This window comes from Vicugna pacos, chromosome 11 (genome assembly GCF_048564905.1).
Source record: "Vicugna pacos chromosome 11, VicPac4, whole genome shotgun sequence".
Taxonomy (NCBI): domain Eukaryota; kingdom Metazoa; phylum Chordata; class Mammalia; order Artiodactyla; family Camelidae; genus Vicugna; species Vicugna pacos.
Window position 1 is genome coordinate 95,768,444 of NC_132997.1, and position 24,463 is coordinate 95,792,906.

The window sequence follows — 24,463 nt, forward strand, 5'->3', positions numbered from 1 at the left end:
GATACATTAAAAAAGACAGGAGAATATTGGAGCCCCGGACCAAATGGAAACAGCACTATCCGGTTACAGCAGCTCCGCTCCCGGCTCCGCAGGGCAGGCGGGGGCCGGCCGGCAGGGCACGCCCAATTCCCGCAGGTTTTCTCTTGGGGGCACTGCTGAGAAACCAGGCGGTGCTTCCCTGCCTCCGGAAAGGAGAGGGCTGAGAAAGACGGAGAGTCTCCCTGGTCACCCTTCTGAGAAGAAGTACAAGGAGACCGGATTGCGTGGAAACGAGCCTGGTGTATCAGGCAGGATACACCTTCACTAACCAGGTGACTGCCAGCAGCCCCAGCCCACACCTGCCTCGTCGCCTCCTTCTTTCGGTCTTGGAGGTTTTTTTGGCCTTTTAGGCTCCCAGGGGGCTTGTGCCCCATTGCTGCTGCCACTGCCAGGTCTCCCCGTCTGCCGCTGGCAGAGAACACAGCTGGCTGGCCAAGAGGAAAGGCCGTACAAGACGACCAGAAACAGGGCATCTCTGACATCATGTCTTCCCTGTGGGAGAAAACTTTTGTTCAATGTTTGTACTGGGCCCTGTTCTAGCTGTTTTGTCCATAAATGACTCGGCAAGCAAGTATGATTGTATCACATCCCAGATGCTGGGGAGGGCAAGGTTGGGTGCCTTGCCCAGTCACACTCCCTCTGCTTTCTGGAATTCCACTACCTGGGGTAACAGCCCTGCTGGTGCTGGGGACGGGGAAGCTCTATAACGAAGTAATTCTGTTAATTTTCTTATCATTTTCCAAACCCCTCAAAATATTAATTAACCGCTTGAGTATCAGAAAGTAACTCCTAAAGCCCTCAAAATGGGGTGCAGTGGGCCCCTGTCAGAGCCAGGGCCCTCGGCCTTTAGCCGATGTATGGCACTGGCCTGGGGGCATCAGTGTTACACCATCTCGACATTTCCTTTACCTTTCTTGTCATAAAAAAAAAAAGATTTAACATCGCATGGCGTTAATGCTACAAAACCCCACTTATGGTGCAGACACGTCCCTTCAGAGATGTGTGGGTGAGCTGTCTGTGCAGCATCTTCCGCAGTGGGGTAGCTGTTGGTAACTCACCCAGTTTATGGATAACCAGTTTCTGGTTCGAGGTCTCCACCTGAGCAGGACTGCCCAGAAGAATGAATACCTCATTGCCCCCAAGAAACCAGTAGCAGGTTTTTGAAAAGGTGCCCAAGATGTAATACTAAGGAGAGGACAGCAGTGGGCAGACGAGCTTCAGGGAGGAGACACCCTCTGCCCCGGCCGAGGAGGCCCAGATTCACTTCCATCGACTTCCAACCTTTTCTGCTTGGAAGCCTCCCAAACTCACGCAGCCTCAGCTCCGCAGTCCGCCAAATATTATGACAGATGTTTTCCTGTATTAGGTGAAAACACCTGTAACTGGACTTGTGCTTTTCTAAACGCTCCAGCAGGTTTTTTTTAAGCTCACTGCAGTCTTTTAGGAAAGCGCTGATTTTCAGAAAATCTCATGTTGACTAAATAAAGCGAGATCGGACCAATTTCTGAAAGATTAATGAGTCTCATGGACTTCACTTTTTAATCCTGTAGAGTCTCACTACAGAAAGTTGCATGAAGGAACAACCCACCTTCTGAAAGTTGAGAAAGAGACAATCCCAATTCTCTCGCAGACAAAATAAACCCAGATTGAGCTGATCCTGTAGAATAATCTCAACTGAAACCCCACGTTCTAAGCGACACCCACCAAAGCCAGTCCGGGAATTCCCTGTGCAACGTCAGGCAACTGTAGAGACCTGACAACTCTTGAGATGACCTAGATGGTTTCAGAAGAGCAGGGAAGGAAGCTGAGGAGGGGGCGACCACCTACCCTTTCCTTCCCCAGGCAGATCACCCACAAGCATTTTATGTTCTGGGAAACTGCTTGAAAAGAATGGGAAATAGAACTACCGCTCTGGGGTCTAGTCCTCACTTAAAAACAAACGAACAAACAAAAAACGCAACCAGGTATCTGGTGGAATCAGGTCATCTAAAGGCTGGACTCCCATGAAGGTCGCTGGGCCTGCCTGCCTGTCCCCCGACAGCTGTGTTGTTTCCTGGCCTGGCCCAGGGGATGCTTGTTCCTTCTCAGGAGGAGGCAGCCAGCAGCGCTGGAGCATGACTTGGCCGGCCTTCCCCGTGCTGGGCTCTCAGCTCCCGGGTCTCCAGTCCTTGGGGCCATGAGCCCAAAGCAGCTCTGAAAGCAAAGGTGGAAAGAAGGAAACCCCCGAGATGCTCCCCTGCGCCTGCTGTTCACCAGGCGAGGCCAGTGCGGCGCCCTCGCCCCCGCCCCCCGCAGGCAGCACCTCCTGGGGATGCTGCCGAGGTTAGTGGGTTACACACTGTTCCCCAGCAGAGGTGGCCAAAAATAGGCCTTTGACATCCCACTTCCGACTTTTAAATGTGTACAGGCTGTGTTGGGTTTTTGTCTCTGTCAATGTTTAAAAATAGCTTTCTGCCTTTAAAAAGTTTTCTTTCCTTCTGTCCTCCACCCCCACCCCCAGCATCTCCTACCAGAGTAACTGACTTGGTCAATCTGCATCAGAGAAGGAGAAACAAACCCCGAGTGCACCGGCGAAACAGCAAAAGGGCCTGGCGGGACTGGAAGAGCCTTCGCCTGAGTGAGATGAGAGCAGACCACTACCGACCAGAACTTCCAGCCGTCCCAGGGGCCACGCAGCGCCAGAAGCCCCTGGATGCTCGCTCCAGGCTCAGGAGCCGGAGGCTGTAAGTCATCAGCATAATCCTCCAGAGAAAACCCAAGGCCGGAGGTGGAGTCCTGCAACCAAACCAATCCTTCCAAGATGAGCCGCGCTCTCGACAGTCCCAGCCCTCCCCCCAGTAACTCAAGATTCAGCCATTTTAGATGAAAATGATGGCTCCTGACTCGATTTCTCGACTAGATTATAAAACGTAATGAGAGTCATGTTAGGAAAATAAGGTTTGATTCCCACTTGTTATGGGATACAAAAAAGAAAAGTATCTTTTACGGTATGATTCTGAGCATGCCGGTGGAGCAGAAAGTGTGAGCTGGGACTCTGGCATGGAGGCAGTGCCAGGGCAAACCACAGGCTAGAGTCTGCCTGGAAAGGCGGTGCGGGATAGTCGACAGCACTTGGCATGAGGTCCCTTCAGGCAGGTGCTCCAGGAACACCGCTTCCTTCTCCTCCATAAAGTCCTCCAATGACAGCTCCTCCTGCAAGATCTCAGCGTCTCAGGTGACCCCCAATGCATCTCGACGTTGCCACCCCTCACCCCAACACACTCGTCATTTCTATTGGGTTCAGAATTTCCAGAATGTCTTCCTCTCACCTTGGTTGATGCCCCAGTCATTTCCAGCCACCAGGGTCCAGCTCAAATAACCCCCCTCTAGGTAGCTTCCTGAAGTCCCCCCCGTCACTCTGTCCTACTTCAAAGAAATCTGCCAGCTAGCAAGGCGAGACCACCATCCAGATAACCCAGGGGACCAGATATCCCAGGGGTGCATCAACCTACAGAGGCATCCATGGTTTTCTCTCTCACATAGTGATGGAGCCCTGTTCCCACGACTCGCCTGCCTCCGTCCATCACGGGCTCATTTGTTGGACACATGGCTTGTATGAAGTGTAAACAGTGGCCTGCTGAGTATGACTCTGTACAAGGAACAGGACTTGAAGGCAACAGCCAGTCTTTACCCTCAAGGAGTGCATGCTGTGATGGGGGAAAGGACAGAGGTGTACGCAGTCACCACGAAGCCCTGACCCATGGCCACCCCGCCTCTGAACCCAGGCCCAGGCTGAAGCCAGCCTTCTCCTCACTTGCAAGGGCCCGGGTGCAGAGGGCATTAAGCTAAGACAACAGAGAAGACAACAGCCCTGAAGGCAGGACATGGCCTGGCAGGGCCCACAATGTCCTGGCCTGCGGTGCGGTTTCTCCCTTGGGTCCTGAGTGGACAGTCAAGAGGATGAGCTACAGAGACCTTCTGTGGACACGAAAGGTCTGACCAGCCACCCTGTTTGTTTCCCCCATTCCAGGGGGGTACTGGGAGAGGAGGGCCCTCTAAGCACAAACATCTCTCCAACCAGGATTTGGGAAACAAGCCCTGTGGCGGTCCCAGCCCCTCTGATGAACAAGTGACATGCACGAAAGATAGGAAGTGTGGAAAGCGTGGCGAGCAGGTGCGCCCCAAGGCCCAGAACGCTCAGCCTAGCTGCCGGTGCTGAGCCAGCTTCTTGCCTGGACCTGGAAGGGGAGCTGGCATCTCGGGCCACCTGAGCTTTAGGGCAAGGGAGTCAATGTTCAAGAATTCCATCAAATAATGGTTTGATGAACTGAGTATCAATCAGTCGGGACAAGTGCCTCCTTTCCCACGTGTTATCTGTAAGGTTCTAAAGAGGCTGGCAGGAAGCCGGCAGCAAAGTCTATCTTGGGGTTCTGGTATCAGTCACCCCCAAATACCTGTAATTAAGTTGAGCTGTGTGGGACACCTTCTGAACTTGTGCAGGGTGCTGTCAGCAGGCCTACAGCTCTTCAGAGCCAGATGGCTCTGCTGTCTTTAGACCTACTCCAGCGAAGAAGGCTTGCCCTAGATGCTGGAACCCCCGTCCCTGTGAGGTGTTTATAAGGCCTGGAGCAGACACTCCTTCCTCAAAGGTGCAAGTGACGAAGAAAAAATGCACCCAGAGGAGAGCAGGCTTGGAAGACGAGGCTGGTGGGTCACACTCAGGAGGTGTGACCCCAGAGGCCACAAAGATGGGCCGCCCACCTGGGGGAAGAGCACGACCCGCCGCGGCAGCCACAAAGCAAACCCCAGACACTGACAAGCACCCACACCGGCCGCAGACTAGAGTCAACACACCCCCACCTCCAAGGTGGACACAGAGCAGCCTTAACAGGCTGCTTTTAAAAATGAGGGGAGTCTAAATAAATCTGCCAACTATGGTGAGAGCCCACGGGCAAAGCAACAAGTGCAAAGAAGCTGAAGTCTGCATTTTACCAACGAGAAACAGCAGAGAAACAATACAACACTGAACCCAGTTCTCATCTGCAGAAACTGAGGGCCCACTGGGTGCGGGCAATTCTACACATCCGATTCCTAGATGACAGCGGGCATCCCAGGGGAGCGGTCGTTACTCCAAATTTACCTTAAAACTAGGACCTGATAAGTCAAAATGTGGATTTTTATCCCTCACAAATGACATCAATGAAGCTTCAACTTGACCATTCTCCCTCCCTCTCCTGATTCTTTACACAAGCACAATGTTGTTTCATTATATTCATTTATACTACAGAGTTTTAAGTCATGTCTGGTTGACTATTGTATATTTACATAGCTAATGTAATTATCACTAATCACATAATCACTGGAAATGTACATAATTGCCTGATCCAAACATAATTATAATGTATAGCAACATTATGAATCCCATTTTTAAGATCTACATTTTGGGGCTATTTAAAGATATTTATTAGAAGTGATTATGGACTAGCCCCAGGCGGTCAGCTTCAACGCAGTTTCTTGATAAGATGCTCCAAGTGCTTTAAAAAAACAAAACAAGTAGTGATTCTATAATGCATTTTTAAAAGACAGATAAAACCAAAGGCATATAAATAAAAGACAAAGTGATTCTAGCCTAAGTCTGGAGACTGCTCTTCCCAGGAGAAAACACAGGTCAATCCTTGCCCTCTGTGGGCTCTCATGGGTGTGAGCCAGGCCATGAAGGCCACTGAGAAAAAGTGCCCCAGTCCTCCCTGCTGGCCCGGACGCCGCTCCACTTCCGCCACCTCAACGACCAAGGAGCTCTTAAATATCACCTTTTCTTCTTGAAAATTCTGGGACCATGGATGAGCTTTCCTGCGGTCTTGGGGGGTGGGGAGGGAATAGTGCACTGAGACGTACGTTCACAACAGCAAGCTCATCCTATTAAGAGCAGAGTGACACTGGAGAAAAAGTCCTCCTCCACCTCATCGCTGCAGCATTTTCTGTGATTTTCTCCTCCTCCTCGGGAACAAAGTTGATGTAGACAAGGATCCCCAGGGTTTATAACCATCTATGTATTTAGCAGACACCGGCTGGTCTCCATTTCCCCCACATCCATCCACCAACCAGCCCATCTTCCTCACCGCCTTTATCCCCCATGCTCATGAGAACATCCCAGAGGTAAGAAAGGTTGAATTCGATGGTTTATTGAAAAGGAGGTTCGTATCACTTCTTTTTTCCCTGCAGAGGAAAGGAGTCCTCTCCTGAGTTATGTTACGAAGGGGCCTTATCACAGCTCAGCTGATAGAATCCTCAGGACCATTTTTCCACATGTATAAGACATTTGAACAAAATGAAGTAAAATGAAATATCTACTTTTTTCCAAATTACATTTCCAATAGCCACAGGAAAGGATGGTGTTTAGTGATTTATTCTACCATAAGCCACAATAAGATGTTCTAACAAAAAGTCATCAGCAAGGCCATTGTGGTATATTACAGTTCTATAAACCCAGGGCTCCAGAAAATGCTTTTCGGGGTTACTTTTGCAAAGCTGAGCGATAGCAAGCCCCCTTCTCTGGCCAACAAATACTTGGGGCAAATCAAACCAGCTCTGCCATGATGCAGTTACGTATGAAATCTCTGACTAGTGCAATTCACAAATGTAATATGTCAATTATGCCAGCAAACTCAACAGTGCAAACCGAGACCTACATCACACATCCCAAAGAAGAGGCCGCAATCCGGTCTGACCAGTCTGTTAGTGGACCTTGCTCTGTAAAATGTTTGCACAACAGCCCTAGGATTAGTTGATATTAGGCATCAAGAAAGAGCAGAGAACAAATTACAAATATCAAGAGAGGAACTGCTTAAAAAAAATTTGGCTTTTAAGTCAGCTTGAAAGACCATCATTCTAATGGATTTGGGATAGAGTCCCAAAGACTTTGGGTGGTGAGAAGCAAAGCTGTATTCTGTACTTTGCTTAATTTCGAGCAGAAACATCCCCATGGAGTGGGTGGGGCATACCAAGGTACAGATTCTGGGCTCAGAGACTGATCAGGATGCCTCGGGTTCAGGAGTAAGAGACCCCAGGGCTGGTGTGGAAGGTTTCATGGAGGAAGGGACTGGGCTGTGGGAGGCAGACGGGGATTCTGGAAGCAATAACTGAACAGGGATGATGCCCATATCCCAGAAAACTGGCTTGACTAGAGGAAAGAATATGAAGGAATATGTGTTCCCAGAGACCAAGAGCAAGAAGACAAAGTTCCTACAAGCCCAGAGCAGAGAGGGGCAGCTTCATGCTTTTAATCATACAATTCAAACAAACAACCAAACCAAACCAGATCAAAAAACAATGAGAGACACAGGAAGTCCTTGGGGTGGGGTGTGGGTGGTAGGAAGGAGAGACCCGTTTGTGGGGCTCGCTGGACTTCCAAGTAGAACATCCAAGAACAGTTAGTTCAGGTTTACAGAACAGAGACTGGTGAGCATCCAAAGGGAGACGTATGGGACTTTCAGGAAGAAGAAAACAGAATCCACGGAGCTGATTGGAGGGAGAGGCCAAATAGAGAACAGCAGGCCGCCTGGGCACACACCCCGCACTGCTCTGTAACTCGCTGGCGGCACCTGGGAAACAGGCACCCCGTCCTGACCTTTAAAGGTGCTAACCCAGCTTATGAATGCAGGAAGCGCCAACGAAGCACCTTGGAGCAGCGGTCACACTTAACGGGACACCAAATGAACGTTCGGGATCACAGATTACCCGCCACCCTGAGTGACCTCATGTCACACATCTATCTCGATAGCAGCTGTTGGGAAATTAAAAACAAACAAACAAACAAAACAAAACTGTCTCAGGAACACTGTTCACGGATAAAGGTGATGCTGGAATTTCAGTCATAAAAAAAGAGGTGGGGGACTGCTGAGCCGTGCCTCAGAGAAAGGGCCTGAAAGAACCATCGATGGTTCTGGCATCACCGATCACGTGGAGAAGGAGGGCCACTGGCCCTTCAATCCCATTCTTGACCCCAGTGGGGCATCTCTAGATGAGCAGTGGGGTTGAGGGGGTGGAATCAGCCCCACAGACATTCCTGACACTGACTTTGGGAGCGACTCACTGGCGCTTTCTGGAATGGGGACTCAGTGCTGAAGGTGAAGCATCTTTCCACGGGAGGGAAAAACTAAATCTTTAAAATCCCCCAAACACTCAGGTGAACCCAGACTGTGGGACACGGGTAGACCAGCTGGCTTGGCTCCGTAGTGTCAATACTTCTGAAAGTCAAAAGGGAAATTATTTTAGACTAAGGAGACCAAAGAGCCACGACAACTAAACGCCACATTATGTCCCTTTATCAGTTTCTGCACAAGCAAACAAAGCGGCTAAACACAGAAGCGTGGGGGAGAGGTGAATACGCCATCTATGTTAGTGTTGTAATGGGGTCCAGGCCCCTGGGGGTGACCAAGGTGGTGTGTTTCTGTAGGAAAGGATCCTTTAACACATGCCATACATACTTAAGAGTAAACTGCTGCATCTACAGCTTTCTTTCAGGTGGTTCTGAAAAAAAATCCATCCACCATCCATTCACACACACATTACTTACGTATCTATAAAAAGAAAGCAAATGATAGCAAATGTTATCAACTGGTAAATACAGCTGAACAAAATATCAGTGTCCATTGTACCATTCTATCAATGTTAAAAAAAAAAAACACCTTAAATCCCAAACCCCTTACACTGCAGCAGAACCCCAGGGATGTGGGGGGACAGTCAGTGCTCTTAAATTCTTTTAGCATGGAGCTGTTGCAGGGCACCCCGACACACAGGAGAACACGCCTCTGATGCCTTCACCCCACGAAGCTTGAGCCGCGGCTAAAGGACCAACAAGTCCACATAGACAGCTTGTGGATACAGATTTCTGTGCCCGAGTGAGCTGGCTGTGTGCCAGCACATTCGGGGGACTGGAGGGGGCTGCTGGCCTCCCCCGGCCCAGGGGCTCCCCTCCACGGCCTCTGTGGTGAACCCTGCGATGAAGTCACCGGACACCATGCTGCGCCGAGCCCAGCCAGGCAGCACAGACTCAGGCTGGGCAAGGAGCACTTCACGCGAAGGCCAGGTCCACACTCAGGATGTCCTGCCTCTCCCTAATTAGGAGAGGATGGTGCTTAATCAACATTTCAGAGTTTTGTCCCCATGTTTCCATTAGATTTTAATTATGTTTATTTTTCCTTTCATGAATAAAACACTTCCAGATATTTTCAAAGATACCAGGGATGTGAACACATCACCAGGGACTCTGCTGGGCTCTTCAGGAATACCTTGGAATTCATGATTGTAAACCTTTTAATTTGAAACAGATAAAAGTCCAGGAACTTCAGGAAGTAAAAAAAGATGGTCCTAATAGGCAGTGTCTTTCATATGCAAAGTGATCTCAGGATGGAAAATGGGCCTCAGGGCCTGCCCCCTCCCCAACTTCCCTCCTAGCCCCACCCCTACCCTGGAAGCCACCTCAGCCTACCCGAAGGCCAGGCCTGCTGACCGCACCAAGGCAGAGGGTGAGAGGTGCCGGGGGAGGGGGGCCTCTGGCTGGAGGGTGGGCTGTGGTACAGAGCCTGGCTGGGGGCTGGTCCCCACAGGTCGGCAGGTGGAGGCCTCGAGGTCGGGGCTCCGCGTCTTTGGTTAAAAACCGCCAATCACGCTGGCTCTTACCTTCACAAATTCTGTCCAACCGCTGTCGCTTGACTTTGTGCTTATCCACAAGGGCCATTCTTTATCGAGCTTTGCGCCTCTCTGATTCAGAAGGCAAAGCGGTCCTCTAAGAACTCAGGGGCACTCGCGGGAGTCTGCGGGCATTACGCCACTACGCACCCTGAAACAAGGAGAAAAGAATCCTTACTCTCTGGGCACCCTGGGGGCAAGGACCACAGATCGTGCAGGCTCGGCTGCCACTTTCTAAGAGGGGACCTGCCCTTGGGCACTTGCTTTCCTGGATGCGTCCACTGCACAGTCTCCTGCCTCCGACCCACAGCAGGAAGCGAACACACGAGGGTCACTGGCTCCCGAGAGCAGTAAAGGCAGCATCTGGGTCTCTGGCTTTTGACTTCGGGGCTATAAACACCAATTACTGACCAACCTGAAGCAAAATCACTTGTACTCCAGTGTCTGAGACCAAGACAGCGGCAGGGCTGGCCCAGTACTGCTGTGAACCACAGAGGGGCAGGGTCACAGCAGGCGGGCTCAGACCTGCCCGGACCGCCTGGGAGCACGTCCCACGGCCCTCTGCACTAAGATGCGGACATCCAGCCGTCCCTACCCACAGGAGGGGCTCTCCCAAGGCCTTGCCAGGTGGTTTACAAACCTTCCAAAACTGCCCTTTGGCCACTGCTCAGCACCGCGCGAGCCCCTCACCCCACTGCACGGGAACAGGGGCAGGAAGGCAGCACCTAACCGAGGTCTGCCAGTGCCATCTTCCAGAGCCGTCCCTGTGTCCTGAGGGGATTAATTACAGCTGGCATCGGGGAGGGCGGTGTCCAGGCTGCTGGGCTTGACCCTAGGCGGTGGCAATGGTGCCAATCCCACACCTGTGGTGTTTCAGGCGAGAGTGAGGCAGGTGAGGAAGGGGCTCCCACATGCTATCCCACCTGAGGAATGTTTGCGGAGACAGTCAGGGCTGCGTGGTCTGGAAGGCTCTGCCCTTCACTTCCTGCTCATCTAGTGGACCAGTTGAGGCCACAGGTCACTGTAACCCCCAAAGCCCTAAGGCTTTGACTCATCTCTGCAGTCTTATTCTAACAACTCTCTCTTTTTCTCTCTCTCCCCGTATCTGTTGCTGTCTCTGTCTCTCTCACACACACATGCACAGGTGTCCTCAGCCAGCAAAGGGGGGTGGGGAGGAGACAGGAGACAAAGTGAGGCTCCAGGGTTAATAATGAGAATTATTATGTGTGGTCATCAATTATGCAAAATGCTGGGAGTTACTCTATCAAAGGTCAGAAGGCAGGTCTGACTATGAAAAGGTAGGCGACTTTCTGAAAGTTAATGGCTAATTTCTCAGCAATGAGGCTGCAAAAGTACCTAAAAGATTTATAGCAATAATTATGTGGTTTTTGTTAAAGAGCTAGGGGAAAAAAGGCACAATTTCTAATCACATAAATAATGAATGCAACATCCAAGAGATATCAAACCCTTTCCAAACCTGGGGTGTTCCCCACACCTGGAATGACCCTACTGGACCTGGAAGGAGATGAAGACTGTCCTAACGTGACCTGGGGAGGTACTGGGAAGATCTGGGTGGACAGAGACGGAGGAGACATTTCCAAAAGTCTGGTTCACTTTTGCTGGGCTGTATGAAAGGTAACCATGCAAAGAGGGTATGACGGTTCCTAACAGGCCAACTTGAGACAGACAGACACACAGACAGAGGAGCAGGACTACTGGACCCAGGGGTTTGTGCCCGAGAGAGACCCTCAGAGGCTGCTTGGTCTGAGCGCCCATCACCAGACTCCAGTGCGGCCCCTCCTCGGCTCTGGTGTGGAGACAGAGCAGAGACGGAGATGGCCGCCGTATCCAGGGTGAGAGAATTAATTAGTTAATATTTGTGAAGTGCCTCGGAGATGAGAAATGACAGCATTATCATCCGAGGCAAGGCGGGCTTCACACCCTCCTCCTTCAATTCCCCGAGTGAGGCATAATCATTCTTTTTGCTTTCCTTTGAATTTTAATTTGTATAATTAGATGGCTTCCTGAAAAATTGATAAGTAGAATCTCGATTATGCAATCAAAGGAAAGATCAGGCATCAGCTTACACAAACTGCGTCCTATTATTTTCAAAAAAAAGGCAGCGGGGGGGGGAACTGATTCTGTGTCTGGTTGGGTTTTTGGGTGGGGGGAGTTAAGGGGATACTCTCTGTGGCTGGCTCTTCCATGGGAACCCCTCCAGCAGTGGCAGCCACCCATGTTCAGACTGGCCACGATGACAGAGAATTCAGACTCGGGAGGCCACTGGGCGGCGTGTGGTCTGGACTTTATGGCTGTGACCACTGATTCCTGTAGCCTCGGTCTCCTTCCCCCAGTATTTCTTTTGAAGCAAGAACGTATGAAATGTGACATTTTCCTTCTCCATCCTCTGAAGGAGAAAGCTATTTACGAAGACTCAACACAACCCTCTTCCTGATGAGAGGGACAGGCCCTCCTCAGGGCTGCGCTGTGAGCAGCGGTCTCCACGCCGACAGTGCCAGCACCCCGCCATCCACACGGGCCCTGGGCTCCCTCAGCAGAGCCCACAATGCCAATCTCTGCCTTTACACCAGTCTCCACTCATGAATCATCGACTTTCTTGCTACTGAATTTATTGCTATCAGTAATTGACACTATCTGGTCAATGTTTAACTACAAATAAAGAAAGGTCCTCATAGGGAAGAAAACCAAGGGGGGTGGGGTGAGGGTGGGGTAATGAAGAATTACATTGTCCCACTTTTATTGAAATTGTGAACCTTCAAACCATGGTGCTGCTGTAGGTTCTAGAACCTACTTGCAGAGTGACCATGGATCAGCAGCTCTGTGTTTGTACAATGGGGATGATGTCATTTATGTTCCAAAGTGGTGGGAGGATCAGATGAGAACCTGCAGGAAAACACTTGGTGCCCAGCAGCAGGCCTCTAAGAACCGCTCTTGCCCTCCTCTGGTGAGAGGCCTTCTTAGATGCTTCTTAGATGCGCACCTGAGCTGTCTGTGAGCACTCCCTCCCTACTGCTTAGCCTGGGGGGTAAACCTCAGCGAAACTCAAGAAAGGTCAAAAGGAAATTCAGGTCTTTTCACAAGTAGAAAGGGCATTCTGCTGCCAATCCTTCCAAAACAACAAAAACAAAATAATTTTAAAAAATCAGAATCAGAAAACAGAAAACACTGCCTTCTACCCCAAGAGAGTTGCTGAAATCACAGAGCAAAGCACAGAAAGGTCTACCTAACGTTCTGTCAGCTTAAGATGAGGGTGTTGATCTAGGACTGAAAGGTTTGGTGTTAGGGAATTCAACTCATTTTAAAAAGAGAAAGAAGCCTGCTTAAGAAAGCTAGTTGGAAATGCTACTAACCATCTGAGCCTTCAAAAAGGCAAGTCGTAGTAGAGGGGGAAAAAAAAAAGCTACTTGGAGATTCTTGGCAATTACTAGAAAGTGACAGGTCTTGAAGAATTGTCCATGTGGGCTTCAGAGAGAAGCATGAGTTAAGAAAAGGCAGAACAAGAAGGCAGCCTTGGTTTTACAACCACTACATTCTCGATCAAATGCAAAACAAACACCCCACAGTGAATGCGAGAAAAACGGGGTCCTCGTCAATCATCGTCTAAAATCTGGGCAGGTTAAGTTTACTGAATGACCATTAGCAGCCCTACCTGCCGCGACCAAACCACTACAGGGCACAGAAATCCTGTCTTCACTAATTTACATTCCTAAAATCTCAAGTAAGTTTTAAAGACACCCTCAGTTCCATTATTCTGGTTCCTAATCTTTACAAAGATTAGGCAAAGGAGTTTACACAAAGTAAACGATGCCTTCAATGGTGTCTTTCAAAATGAAAAGTCCTCTAAAACCAGTTAAACATGATGACAGCCTTCAATTCCCTTAAGGAAATCTACTTAAACATAATGTTAATACAGAGAGATCGAGTTTTACGACATGCTAATGAACTGATATTGTTTTCCTTCAGTTACTGCCAAAGTTCTTTGAGTGGACCCCTGGAGTCTTCAGAATACATTTCATCGTTAAGCCTGCAAATGGGGGGTGGATTGAAAGAGAGGTTGCTGGGACACAATGCAAGGAGAAAAGGTGCCCGCAGCCCTGGCGGCATCTGTGCACAGGTCTCCCACCTTCATAGGTCTCCTACCTTTATGAGCCTGAGATGGTAACACCCCTGGGGTCACCACAGCCTACAAGGCTCTCCAGATGTGGCCACAGCGTCACTTACCAACCTGTGAATGGCCCAGCAGGTGGGTGCCGCCCACAGGGTCAGTGCATTTTAATGGTCCTTCCAGGGATGCTGGCTCACCAAGGACCCCGACACCCTCAGCTTCATCATCTAGCCCCAGATAAAGCCATGGACCTTCAGGCTACCTCAGAAGAACCCGTTTCAGGATCTTCAGAAGCCAAATGAACAACAGATGATAGATAATCTGGGGAGAATCCCCAAACAGGCGATCTGGGTTTTGCTTTGTAAACTGTACCCGAAGGACCGATTGAAATCCAAACAGAGCAAAAGAAATGTCCTACAGGGGTGAGGGATCAGTGGGAAAAACCCTGGCTTAGCCTTTGGTTAAGTGGTTGCCATAATGCCACAGTGAGTGACAAAATGATGTAAACTGCACTTTGAGAAAGAAAATGAAGCTTTGGAGGAAGATAGATGGTGGGAAATGAGCTTCCTGAAGTCAATTTTGTAAATGTCCAAAAGCTACTAGTGCTCCCTGATTATGTACTCAGGTCAGTAGCTTTGGGGCATATTTTGGTTTCAGTTTTTTTTTTCTTGGTTGGGGCGTGGGGGGAGGGAAACATATGGTTCAGACATCTAGTAACATAAAAAGGTACACAGGGAGGTCTCCCACTCTGAAAGCCCCCACCCCATGGCCCAGGAAGAACCAGTAGGACACTTCAACACACCCTGAAGCTTCACTCTGGTTCCTGGAGCCACACCTGTTCCCCAATTAGGCAGAACTGCTCATCTTTCCTCAGGGAATGCCAAGCAGCCCAACCCAGGGTGACAAGGTCACACCCCGGTCACATGCCCTCCATCTGATCCAGGGCCCCACCCTCTGATCCCCTGGGGCTGATGCAACACTGGTGTCCCAGAGAGAAGTGCACAGACAGCTCTGGTGCTGTGAGCACAGGTTCCCCACCCTTTCCAACACCAGAGGCCAGGCAGGCTTCAGAATTCAGATGGGATTTAAAAGGGCAACCCAGAGTTTATATAACATGATGATGGATGCCAAAACTAACCGTTAACAATTCTGCACTAGGACACAGGGGTAACCTTACCCAATCGGATTCATAGACAGAATATACAAAAATATTCCCTCAACAATTCAGGCCAGGGCAAAAATCTGCCACCCAGTGGGTTACGAAGAATTAAAGCTCTCAGAGCTTTTCACAATTTGGATGTGAGGTTAAGGAATTTTGGGCCTGTGATTTCATTCCCCTGCGCCCAATCTAACCCCTACCAAAATATTCTCTGGGACTTTGAAGGAGACAGAACAATGAAAAGTGAAGACCCTGTAATCTACATGGAGCTTGTAAGGTCAAAGAAACACATAAACCAAGTTATTTTAGCAGGTGGAATCCCCGTGCTGGTGGAGGAGCATTCTGTGAGGTTTGAGAGCCACAAGGAAGAAGCAAATGTGCAAACCACACGTCTGCTGAGACGATCTCCTTCGCCAACAAAGAATTTCCGAGTGAATCGTTCTGTCTGGTTTAGATTTAGAAAATACGTCTCCTGGTGTTAAATGCAAAAACTCAAGAACGCTAAATATTTTCACTTGCTAAAAGCTTTCATCAGGAACGGAGGATCTGAGCAGAAACAAGCCATGATTTTCTTAATCGGTTGTTGTATTTGTGTCATAATGAAAATTAAGTGTTGCTGAAGAAAATGAGACGCTTTCTGCGTTAAGAATTTTCACACATTTTTTAAGCACCTGACTTACAAATATGCTTTAAAAATAAATACATTCATTTGAATACTAACGCATTCTTTAAAGATAAAAGCAAGGAGAGACAAACAAGAAAGGTACAGGCCCATAAGCAAACTTTCACCCAAGTTAAGAGGTGTAAAGACCATGAATGACTGAAAAATTGTGCTGAACACTGGAATTTGACACAACATTGTAAAATGATCATAAATCAATAAAAAATGTTAAAAAAAAAAGAGGTGTAAAGAGACACCTTTCTTCCTCAGGTGTTAAGAATGAGGAATCATACAAACACAGGTGACTTTTTCCTTTCCCACCTGTCAGAACATTTCCTCCTTTGGCGTGGCAGTTCTGATCTGCAGCTGAGCAGTCTGGTCGAACAGGGCGAAGAAATTAGCACCCTCAATTTTCTGTGTGGAGAGAGGAAGCTCTATCCTCACCAAACAGCTCATCTTTCGTTACACATTACATGCAAGATGTTACTGTAGGATGCTTGTATCTGAGCAAGTAAAAGTGAACCCCACGCAGAGTAAGTATCCAGAACACTGGAAAGTTTGGAAAGGTCTCATGAAAATGCCTGTGGAGGGGCCGCTGCCAGGGGGAGGCTTTGGGATGACCACTCTGTGCCCCAAAGGTCGCCTCAAGGGGAGGTCTGCAGCCTGTGCACCCATATGCATTTGCTGTGGTCCAGGGTGGCATAAAAGCTTGGGTATCTGGTGGCCACTAGAGGCTTAGACCTGGGTTGGGCGGGGGCGGGGGTGGCGGGGCGGTGCACCACCAAGGCAGGAGCCACCAGGAGACAGCTAACTGGAGGTGATATGCTGAATTTGTGCTAAACTTTAAGACTTGGTAGGGAGCAGGCTTCTCTACTTTAACATTTTAAAGGCAACTCTGGATCACTTGGCTTATTCTAACACACAGGAACTGCACTTGTAGTTATGGGAATCAGCTGGTTATCAAGCAATCCGCAATGACAAGATTGTGAATGTTTATAGAAATCTTGAGGTTAGATCTTGAAGATGTTTGCCCCTGGGGGGCCCTAAATCCTCACATGCCTTCTCAGAGCGTCCGCCTTCCTTAGGGGGCACAACTGCTTTGCTGCCCTTGTGAGATCCCAGGCCATGTGTCTCTTGACACTGTGCAGTCTGGAATCAAAGTTTCAGGGCACACTCTCTGCAGTTCTGGCCAAAGGGAACCACCCGTGTGGGGCCGATCTTCTGCTCCAGCCTTTCCCTGGAGCAGGCGCACCCAGCGGTGGGGCCCTCCAGCCGACAAGAGGGCGCTGCACACCCTTCTCCAGGCTGCAGAGACCTGGGATGCTTTGCCAGGACTCACCTTGGTCATTTCAATCCCAACCCGGACTCTCGAAGAACCCAGAGAAAGCGAGACCAGAGGCCTCCAGGAGGAGAGGTCTGAGATGGCTCCAGGATGACACACTGCTTGTCTCCTCAATCTCAGGACAAAAAAGGGACAGAAGAGACCTCCAGTCTCCCTTAAAGCAACAGGCGTTCAGCCTCCAGGAACACGGCCAGCCAGGGGACAGGACCGCAGCAGGGTCCTCCTGCTGCCTGACTCCCGGGCTGGCAGCGAGGGTCACCCTTTCAGAGAGGAGTGAGTTGAAGCTCAGGCCGAGGAGAGGCGGGTCACAGAGCAAGGAGGCTCTCCGCCCCGGGCTTGGGGTCCCTGATCCAAGAAAAGCCATGGGCCACCCTGAAGGAAGATTTTCCATTAAAGCCGTGCTTCTCATTGAAAGACGCATCAGTGAGGAATCGCCCACAGTGATGAGAGAGGAAGACAGCTTGGCGGAGACATAACATGTAAGGTGAGGAAAGGACTGAGGTGTAGTTTCCATTACAGACCACAGATTCCGGGCACCACACGCACCTGGTGGACTGGTGACTGCTCAGTTCTCATCAACCCCGGCATCTGCTTGTTGTGAAACACAGATGACCTCAGAATACACAACCTTTTCAGCAGACGCTAATTTGGAGAGGAAGGTGGAAAAAAGATAGATGTTTCCAACCTTATTCAGGAACTGATTCTGGCCAGCAGCACAGGCCCAGAGGCTGCTCCTTCATGGCTGTGGGCTCACCCCGGCCAGGCTGCCCACAGCAGGGGGGATGGCTGACCTGTCTGGCCTTTCCTGATCACTAAGTTTTAAGAAGCCAGCACATGGATGCAGTAAATCAGCTCCCTCCCCCACACCAGCAGGGCGCCCGAGTGGTTCAGGCTGCAGCAGGAAAGGAGGGGCTGTTGTGGGGTCAGTGCTGAAGCAGGAGGGAACACACGCCCCTGGCAATCCCCGCATCTCCAGGACCAGCATCCTTTCACCACCATTTCAAGGCCAACAGGTTGCCACAGCAACAGGTGCCACTGGACAGCACGGCTTAGTCTTGGCCTGACTTGGCAGGTGATGCCACTGGAAGGACCCCACACGTGGATATGCTGGGGCAGGATTTCGCCTTCTCCAGGAAGCCTCCTGATGAGGCTCTCTCTGCCCTTCTTCTTGCTTTGCTTCTGACACCACAAGCCCCTCCCTATTTTGTTCCAAATCACATTAAGTGGGATTTGCTTGGACCTCCTGGAGGAAGGTAATCTGTATGGCCCACCTCAAGGTGGACAATCCAGACAGGCACGTGGGCTACCTGGTGGCCGAGGAGAGGATGAGAGAGGCCAGCAGCCAGGGTGGCCCAGGTCAGGCTGACAGGAAAGGGGATTCAAGCTGGTCCGGCAGAGATAAAGTCATCAACATGAAGGATGGATGGCTGGGGCTCTTGTTTCGTTTTCAGAAAGCAAGTTGTCTGGAAAGATTATCTCAAAAACAAACAGAAGAGCTCACTCCAAACCCAACCAAGTTCAGCGCCGGACGGGTCACACAGTCACCAAAGACCCAACCCAATAAAGGCTTCTGAGCAACACTGCTCCAAACCTGCAGTCCAGCCTGGAGTGTGCGGGCCGGGAGGAGGCTGAGCAGCCGGGGACCCGGGCACAGCCTCTCACTCAGCTCTGCCCATCACCTCCCGCATCCGAAGGGCCACCCCTCCAGGGCACGGCAAGGGACAGGAGTGCTCCACACGGGCCCTGGAGGGCAGCCCATCCTCTACCTCAGAGGAGGAGCCGCATCACAAAGGCACTCGCAGGAGAGCCAGCTCAGGCCTTGGGAGCAGACTGTAATTTTGTTTTATGACAACAGATACTCTGCGTCTGGATCTTCACAAATATCCAAATTCCATCGTGATGTTTCTCTACAAGGCAGCCACTGGGGGCATCCACAAGCCCACACCGTTGTCTCACACAGGAGTTTTATGGACGTGTTAAGCAGGAATCCGACATCCCTAACTCCAGAAAGTCTTTAAAGAGGTTCTTCCCAGACCTTATCTTTTCAACCTGAGTCATGGAAAGGAAAACCTCAATCTTCCTTGTAGCTGAGTTTAACAACATGAAATAAAACAGCTTGCAGTCATCCATTTTGTTAAACACAGTTTTAATGTGGAGGACTGGGTGGGGGTGGGGGGTGGAAACCAGAGGGAGGTGGGCTTTGCTCGTATCCATGCCGGCCACGGGGGTGGGGGTGCGGGTCCCCAGTTCAGGTGGGGGAGGAGACGCAGGGGACAGTCACGTGTCACACGATTTCATCTTTGCTGGTGAAATGTGAGAAGAAAAGCAGGGCGCCATTGAACATCTCCTCGTGCTTCTCTGTTTTGGGGTATGCCTGAATTCTTTCACCTGTCTCACGGTGGACTCCAGCTCTGGCCTCCAAGTCTTTGGTGGGTGAACAGTGCCACTTCTGCATTTACTGTAGCCCCGAATGTTCTGAGTGATGGCTAAAATATCACTTGGTGCAGAGTGGTTGCTGGAACAGAGGGGAAGACATGGCCACACTCCCTGTGAGAATTTTCTAGGTGTGAATCCTTGTCATGATTGATGGGGTTCTTCACAAGTAGGGCAAGTGCTGGGACAGGTAGGGAGGATGGAGCACAGTCACCTGTTGGGTAACTGCAGATGACCAAGTGCCAACGGCCAAGGATCCTGGTTTTAAAGAAATCCTATTAAGGGACTCTTGACAAGGTGAAGGCCATTTAAAAATCTGCTCTGAGCTAATTTATGGGGATACTGTACACACTGGAGGCCCCATCAGATGAAGAGCAGATGGGGAAATAGATTCCAAGGGGCTGGACATTTGAACACTAGGTTCACATCCCCGGACCAGACAACCCATGAAAACGACACAAGATGACCTTCTTGGGAAAGGCAGCCCCTCCTCTGCGGCTCTGGGCCTCCCGCCTTACGGGCCCAACCTGCTCACCTGTGGGCTCCACGTAAGTATACAGACCCCCAAAGGCTTAATGCATATTTTCTAACTGCCCACAGTCACACTGCCTTGTTATGGACAGACTTATGCCCCCGCCCCATTTATGATGAAGTCCTAGGCCCCAACACCTCGGTGACCTTATTTGGAGAGAGTCTTTACAGAGATAATCAAGTTAAACTGAGGTCATATGGGTGGGCCCTAATCCAGTATGAGACAGTCCTCATTAAAAAGGGAACTTTGGACACAGGTTCGGGCGGAAGACCACATGAAGGCACAAGGAGAAGACGGCCATCAACAAGCCCAGAGAAACCTCGAACAGAGCCTTCCCTCGCGGGTCTCAGAAGGAACCAAGCCTGGCACGCTGGTTGCAGGCTTCTGCCCTCCAGGACCGTGTGACAATACACTTCCATTGTATAAAACCACCGAGCCGGTGGCCCAGGCAGACCTGCCATGCCTGCTGGAGATACTGGGGAGGACCACCCCAAGAAACCCCCCGGGATCTTCCACCATGATTCTCAGGGAAGCTCAGGACCATCTTGCCAGGAAGCCGGGATGTGGTGAAGGGGTGGCCTCCACGGGGTGTGATTCGTCACGAGTCCTGGCTTCATCACAGAGCCAAGTCAAACTGCGTCCAGCCACGTGCCCCAAAACGCAGCAGACACAGACATGCCCCGGGGGCTGCTGTGCAGGGCGAGCAGAACCGGGCCTGGTGCAGAAGGAAGGAGCCGCGGGCCCCCAGCCAAACGGCCCCAACCCATGAGGAGCAACCTCCTGAAAGACAGAGACCTGCATTTTCAGGGGAGAAATACAAAGAAAACTGTCCTAACCTTACTTTGCTTTCAACTGTGTCCTGCCACTGTGTCCTCTGTTAACAACAGGCAGACGTCCACACCCTGACGCGGGGCGTGGGGGATGGGAGGGTGGTCCCACACTGCCGTGTTCCTTTTCCTCCATCACGCGCTGGCAGACTTCACTTCCAAGGAGGTGGGAATCAGCTCAGGAATCCCGTGTGGATTCCCCTTGGGGTGACAGCAAACAGAAGACTAGGCTGTGCCTTAAACACCAGGTCTGAGTGGTAACTGTACCGAGGCCCAGGCCCTGGGATCTGGATTTTGTACACAGTGATGAGATGTGTTTTTGCCCCAGAGCCAAGGATCCGGGGCTCAGGCTGGAGACTGTGACTCCGATCACCTCCATTAAGACAGTGCTGGAGCAGCCTGCACCTCTCTCCACACTCCAGAGTTCCCGGGAAATTCGGAGCAGAAGCCATCTCTGACTGTGTATGTGTACCCACACCACAGCATGCTATCCAGGGGCCTCCATCTGCGGGGCGGGGGCGCCGGTGATGCCCAGCCCTGATGTCCAGCACCACGAGGAACAATGACCCAGCCCAGAAAGGGAAGCCGCACAGGACTCTTGGCAAAGGCGGCAGGGACAGTATGTTGCATCCAGCTTCTATCTGCAGGGGATGCCCAGACCCAGAACCCCATGACATGTCAGCTCTCTCTCCACAGCACCCTACTGATGGCACGAGGGCGCTCACAGTGGGCATGCCTAAGGAACAGTGGGGAGGGGGCTTGAGTTGTCGAGGGTCCATGGAGGATTTTCAGAGCCATGACCCTTCCTAAGAGGCCTATGACCTGCCCCCCCTCTGCATGGGGGAAGTCCATCCTTGCCATGGAAGCCAGAAAAAGAATCAACACACCTGGCCCCCAGTGAGCCCCACCTCCTGGAATCTGTGTCCTGTGTAAGTAATCCCTGCTTCTGACAAACAGACTTGATTCTAACAACAGGCAGGTGCAGGGGATGTCATTGCCAAGATTAAACTGTGGCTTTCAGTCTTGGGCACCCTCTGTCTCTGTCTCTGGAAGCCAGCTGCCGTGTCGTGAGCTGCTTTGTGGAGCAGCCTGAAGAACTGAGGGTGGCCTCTGGTGAACAGCTATTGAGGAACCAACCGAGTCATGCCAACAACCACGTGGCCTCCCCAGGTCCAGCCTTCGGATGAGGTGGCAACTCGGGCGGCCATCCTGACAGCAACATCACAAGAGACACCGGCCAGGGCCCCCAGCTGAGCTGTGCTGGATGCCTGACCCAAGTAAACCGCAAGGTGAATTATGCTGTTTTAAGACTCTAAGTTTTGAGGTGGTGTGTCCGTCACAACAAGAGACAACTAATACAACGCTTTAGCCAATCTACCAAATTTACTATGGTCACCAATAGTCAGTTCAACAGGAAAGACAAAAATAATACATTTGTACTGCACTGGCTCCAAGGTTCTATTACCTACAGGATGGAGAATGCCAACAAAAAGCTACCGAAATGCTATAAATCCTCAGCTGCCCAGGCTGACAGGCGGTCTTGCCTGTGCTATGTCCAGCTGCGTAAACTTGGGGCTAAACTCCATTCTCTGCACGGCACCAATGCCACAGGCCTGGAGAACGGAGACTCTGCCGGGGTTTTCACTCACCCCAGATGCTTCAATAAATTCCAGCGCTGTGCTCACCGCGCACAGAGTTAACTAGGGCACCCTGGGGTCTCCACTCTGACTCACGCACACCCATAAATCTGAGACATTAAGAAGATCTATCAGAAGTGGGGCCCCGCATTAAGAATGCAGCCTTCGAGGCCACCCTGTGCATGGTGATGCACTGGATAAACAGGCCCTCTTGCTTTCTCATTCTTAGAAGAGGTCCTTGAACTGCAACTATTAAAGTTGAGCGCTCTGAATAGAGGGAACAGGATGCAGGCAACGTGAAAGGCACTCTGGGAAGAGTTTCAGAGTCTAAATGCAGCCCCCATCCCTGCAATGTGAAAGGACAGTGGGGCGCCTGCGATACCAGCAAGCCTGCCCAGAACCCAAGGGGCAGAAAAGGCGCGGAGTGTAGCTGTGGGTGCGCATGCACGCACACACCTGTCCATGCATGTTCATGTGGCCCTTGGCAGTTTCTTGCAACCATGGCATTTCTGAGACTAGGTTACCAAATCCTCGGCTAGAGAGCCCGAGACTCAACTCCTAGCACGTATTTTTGCTCATCCTACAACTCCCAGGTCACCCCCGGCTGTTGTGCAGAGGTGTTATTGGTACAAAACTTTGGAAGCCCAGGAGCCAGTTGGAGGCACACCAGCCAGGCAGAAAAAGCGATGGCTACATCTCATTTAGCCACAACCCAGCCCCTGAAGTACACCTAACACGTCCACCCCCTCCCAGGGGGAGCTCCTGGACCTGAGGGAGAAAAGCCACAGAAACAAGAGACCAATCAGCAAAACAAAGAAAAGCTGATCTGTAAACTCATTTAGAAAACAACGTCCAGACAGAAAGGTACTGAGGGCTCCTCTGAGGAGAGGGACGACTGGGGGTGGGGGTGGGGGGCTCCCCCTGCAGTCCTGGACGGCTGCAGTGGTTTTCACCCACGCGTATCACGTTAACAACAGCTCACACTTACTGAAAGTGTGGCGGGCACTGCTCTGAGTGCTTTCCGAGCGCTGACTCACCCAACACGTACACAATATCCTGAAAACACATTCTGCTGCGTTGAATGCAGTAACTAAGGCGTCTACTCTGCAGAGAACACACCCAGCACAATTACCCATCTCAGTTACCACACCTGCTCTGGGTGAGGCTTTGGGCGAGTCCCCAACATCCCAGGTGCTCACAGGGCAGAGGTGCAACCCCCATCCCAGTCACTTTCAGAAGGGACAGCCCAGAGCAAGCCCAGATCCTCTAAGATCAAGTCACAAACCAGAGTCTGAAGAAGTGAGGGATGCCAGCTCAGAACCCCTGCCCTCCCGGAATGTGCTAGACTCCGAACTACACTCTGTGTGTTAGTTTCATGTAAAAGCTGAAATACTGACCCCATCTTCCTGTTCCCAGAACAGATCCAGCCTCTGGTCAGATGGTGGTCTGAGCTCTTGCACAGGAGATGTCACTACAGAAACGTCCACAGGCTTGGGTCACCCAGCTCGCTCAGTCCCAGGCGTGGTGAGGCACACCGCAGTGACCCACCTCCCAGTCACAGCCATGGCCCCCGAAGTTTGACGAGCTGTGACCCCAGCACAGAGGCACCTGCGATGCCTGCAGATTCTGGAAGGTTCCCTCACAGCCACACACTGGTCCTCCACTGCCTTCTTGGTTAGCGGGTCTCCGTCACACCTTTCTCTGGATGGACCCGGGGCTGCAGGACCCTGGCTGGGCCCAGCTTCCCCGGCCAGCTCCCGGGGCAGAAGAGAGACGCTGCTGAAACAGGAGGCAGCAGAGTGTTCTTATGCTCAGAGGGGGCTCTGCAAGGGTTAAATGGGTTTCTAGAAACAAAACTTATGAAAATGGCCTCAGTGCAATCTGAAGAGGTCAGCGCGCAGAGCGGCCTAATGACACTCATAAGAAAAAACATCTGTCGGTGTCGAAAGGTCGGCAGGAAGTGAGTGGGGCTTACGTGGCTCTGATTGGCCCGACCGACACTCCTAGAAAGAGACACATGGCTTAACTTAGCCCAGAG

At 51.0% G+C, this 24,463-nt stretch overlaps 1 protein-coding gene across 5 annotated transcripts in view; it reads right to left on the reverse strand.

Moving 5' to 3' along the window:
- The window catches only part of CTBP2 (C-terminal binding protein 2), a 151,994-nt gene that overhangs the window by 35,947 nt on the left and 91,584 nt on the right, over nucleotides 1-24,463 (reverse strand). For all 5 annotated transcript variants that reach the window (XM_072972092.1, XM_072972088.1, XM_072972090.1 and 2 more), the window contains one exon: nucleotides 9,700-9,859. In XM_072972092.1, the coding sequence (XP_072828193.1) occupies nucleotides 9,700-9,757 (58 nt within the window). In that variant the 5' untranslated portion in view covers nucleotides 9,758-9,859. The remainder of the gene's footprint in view (nucleotides 1-9,699; nucleotides 9,860-24,463) is intronic.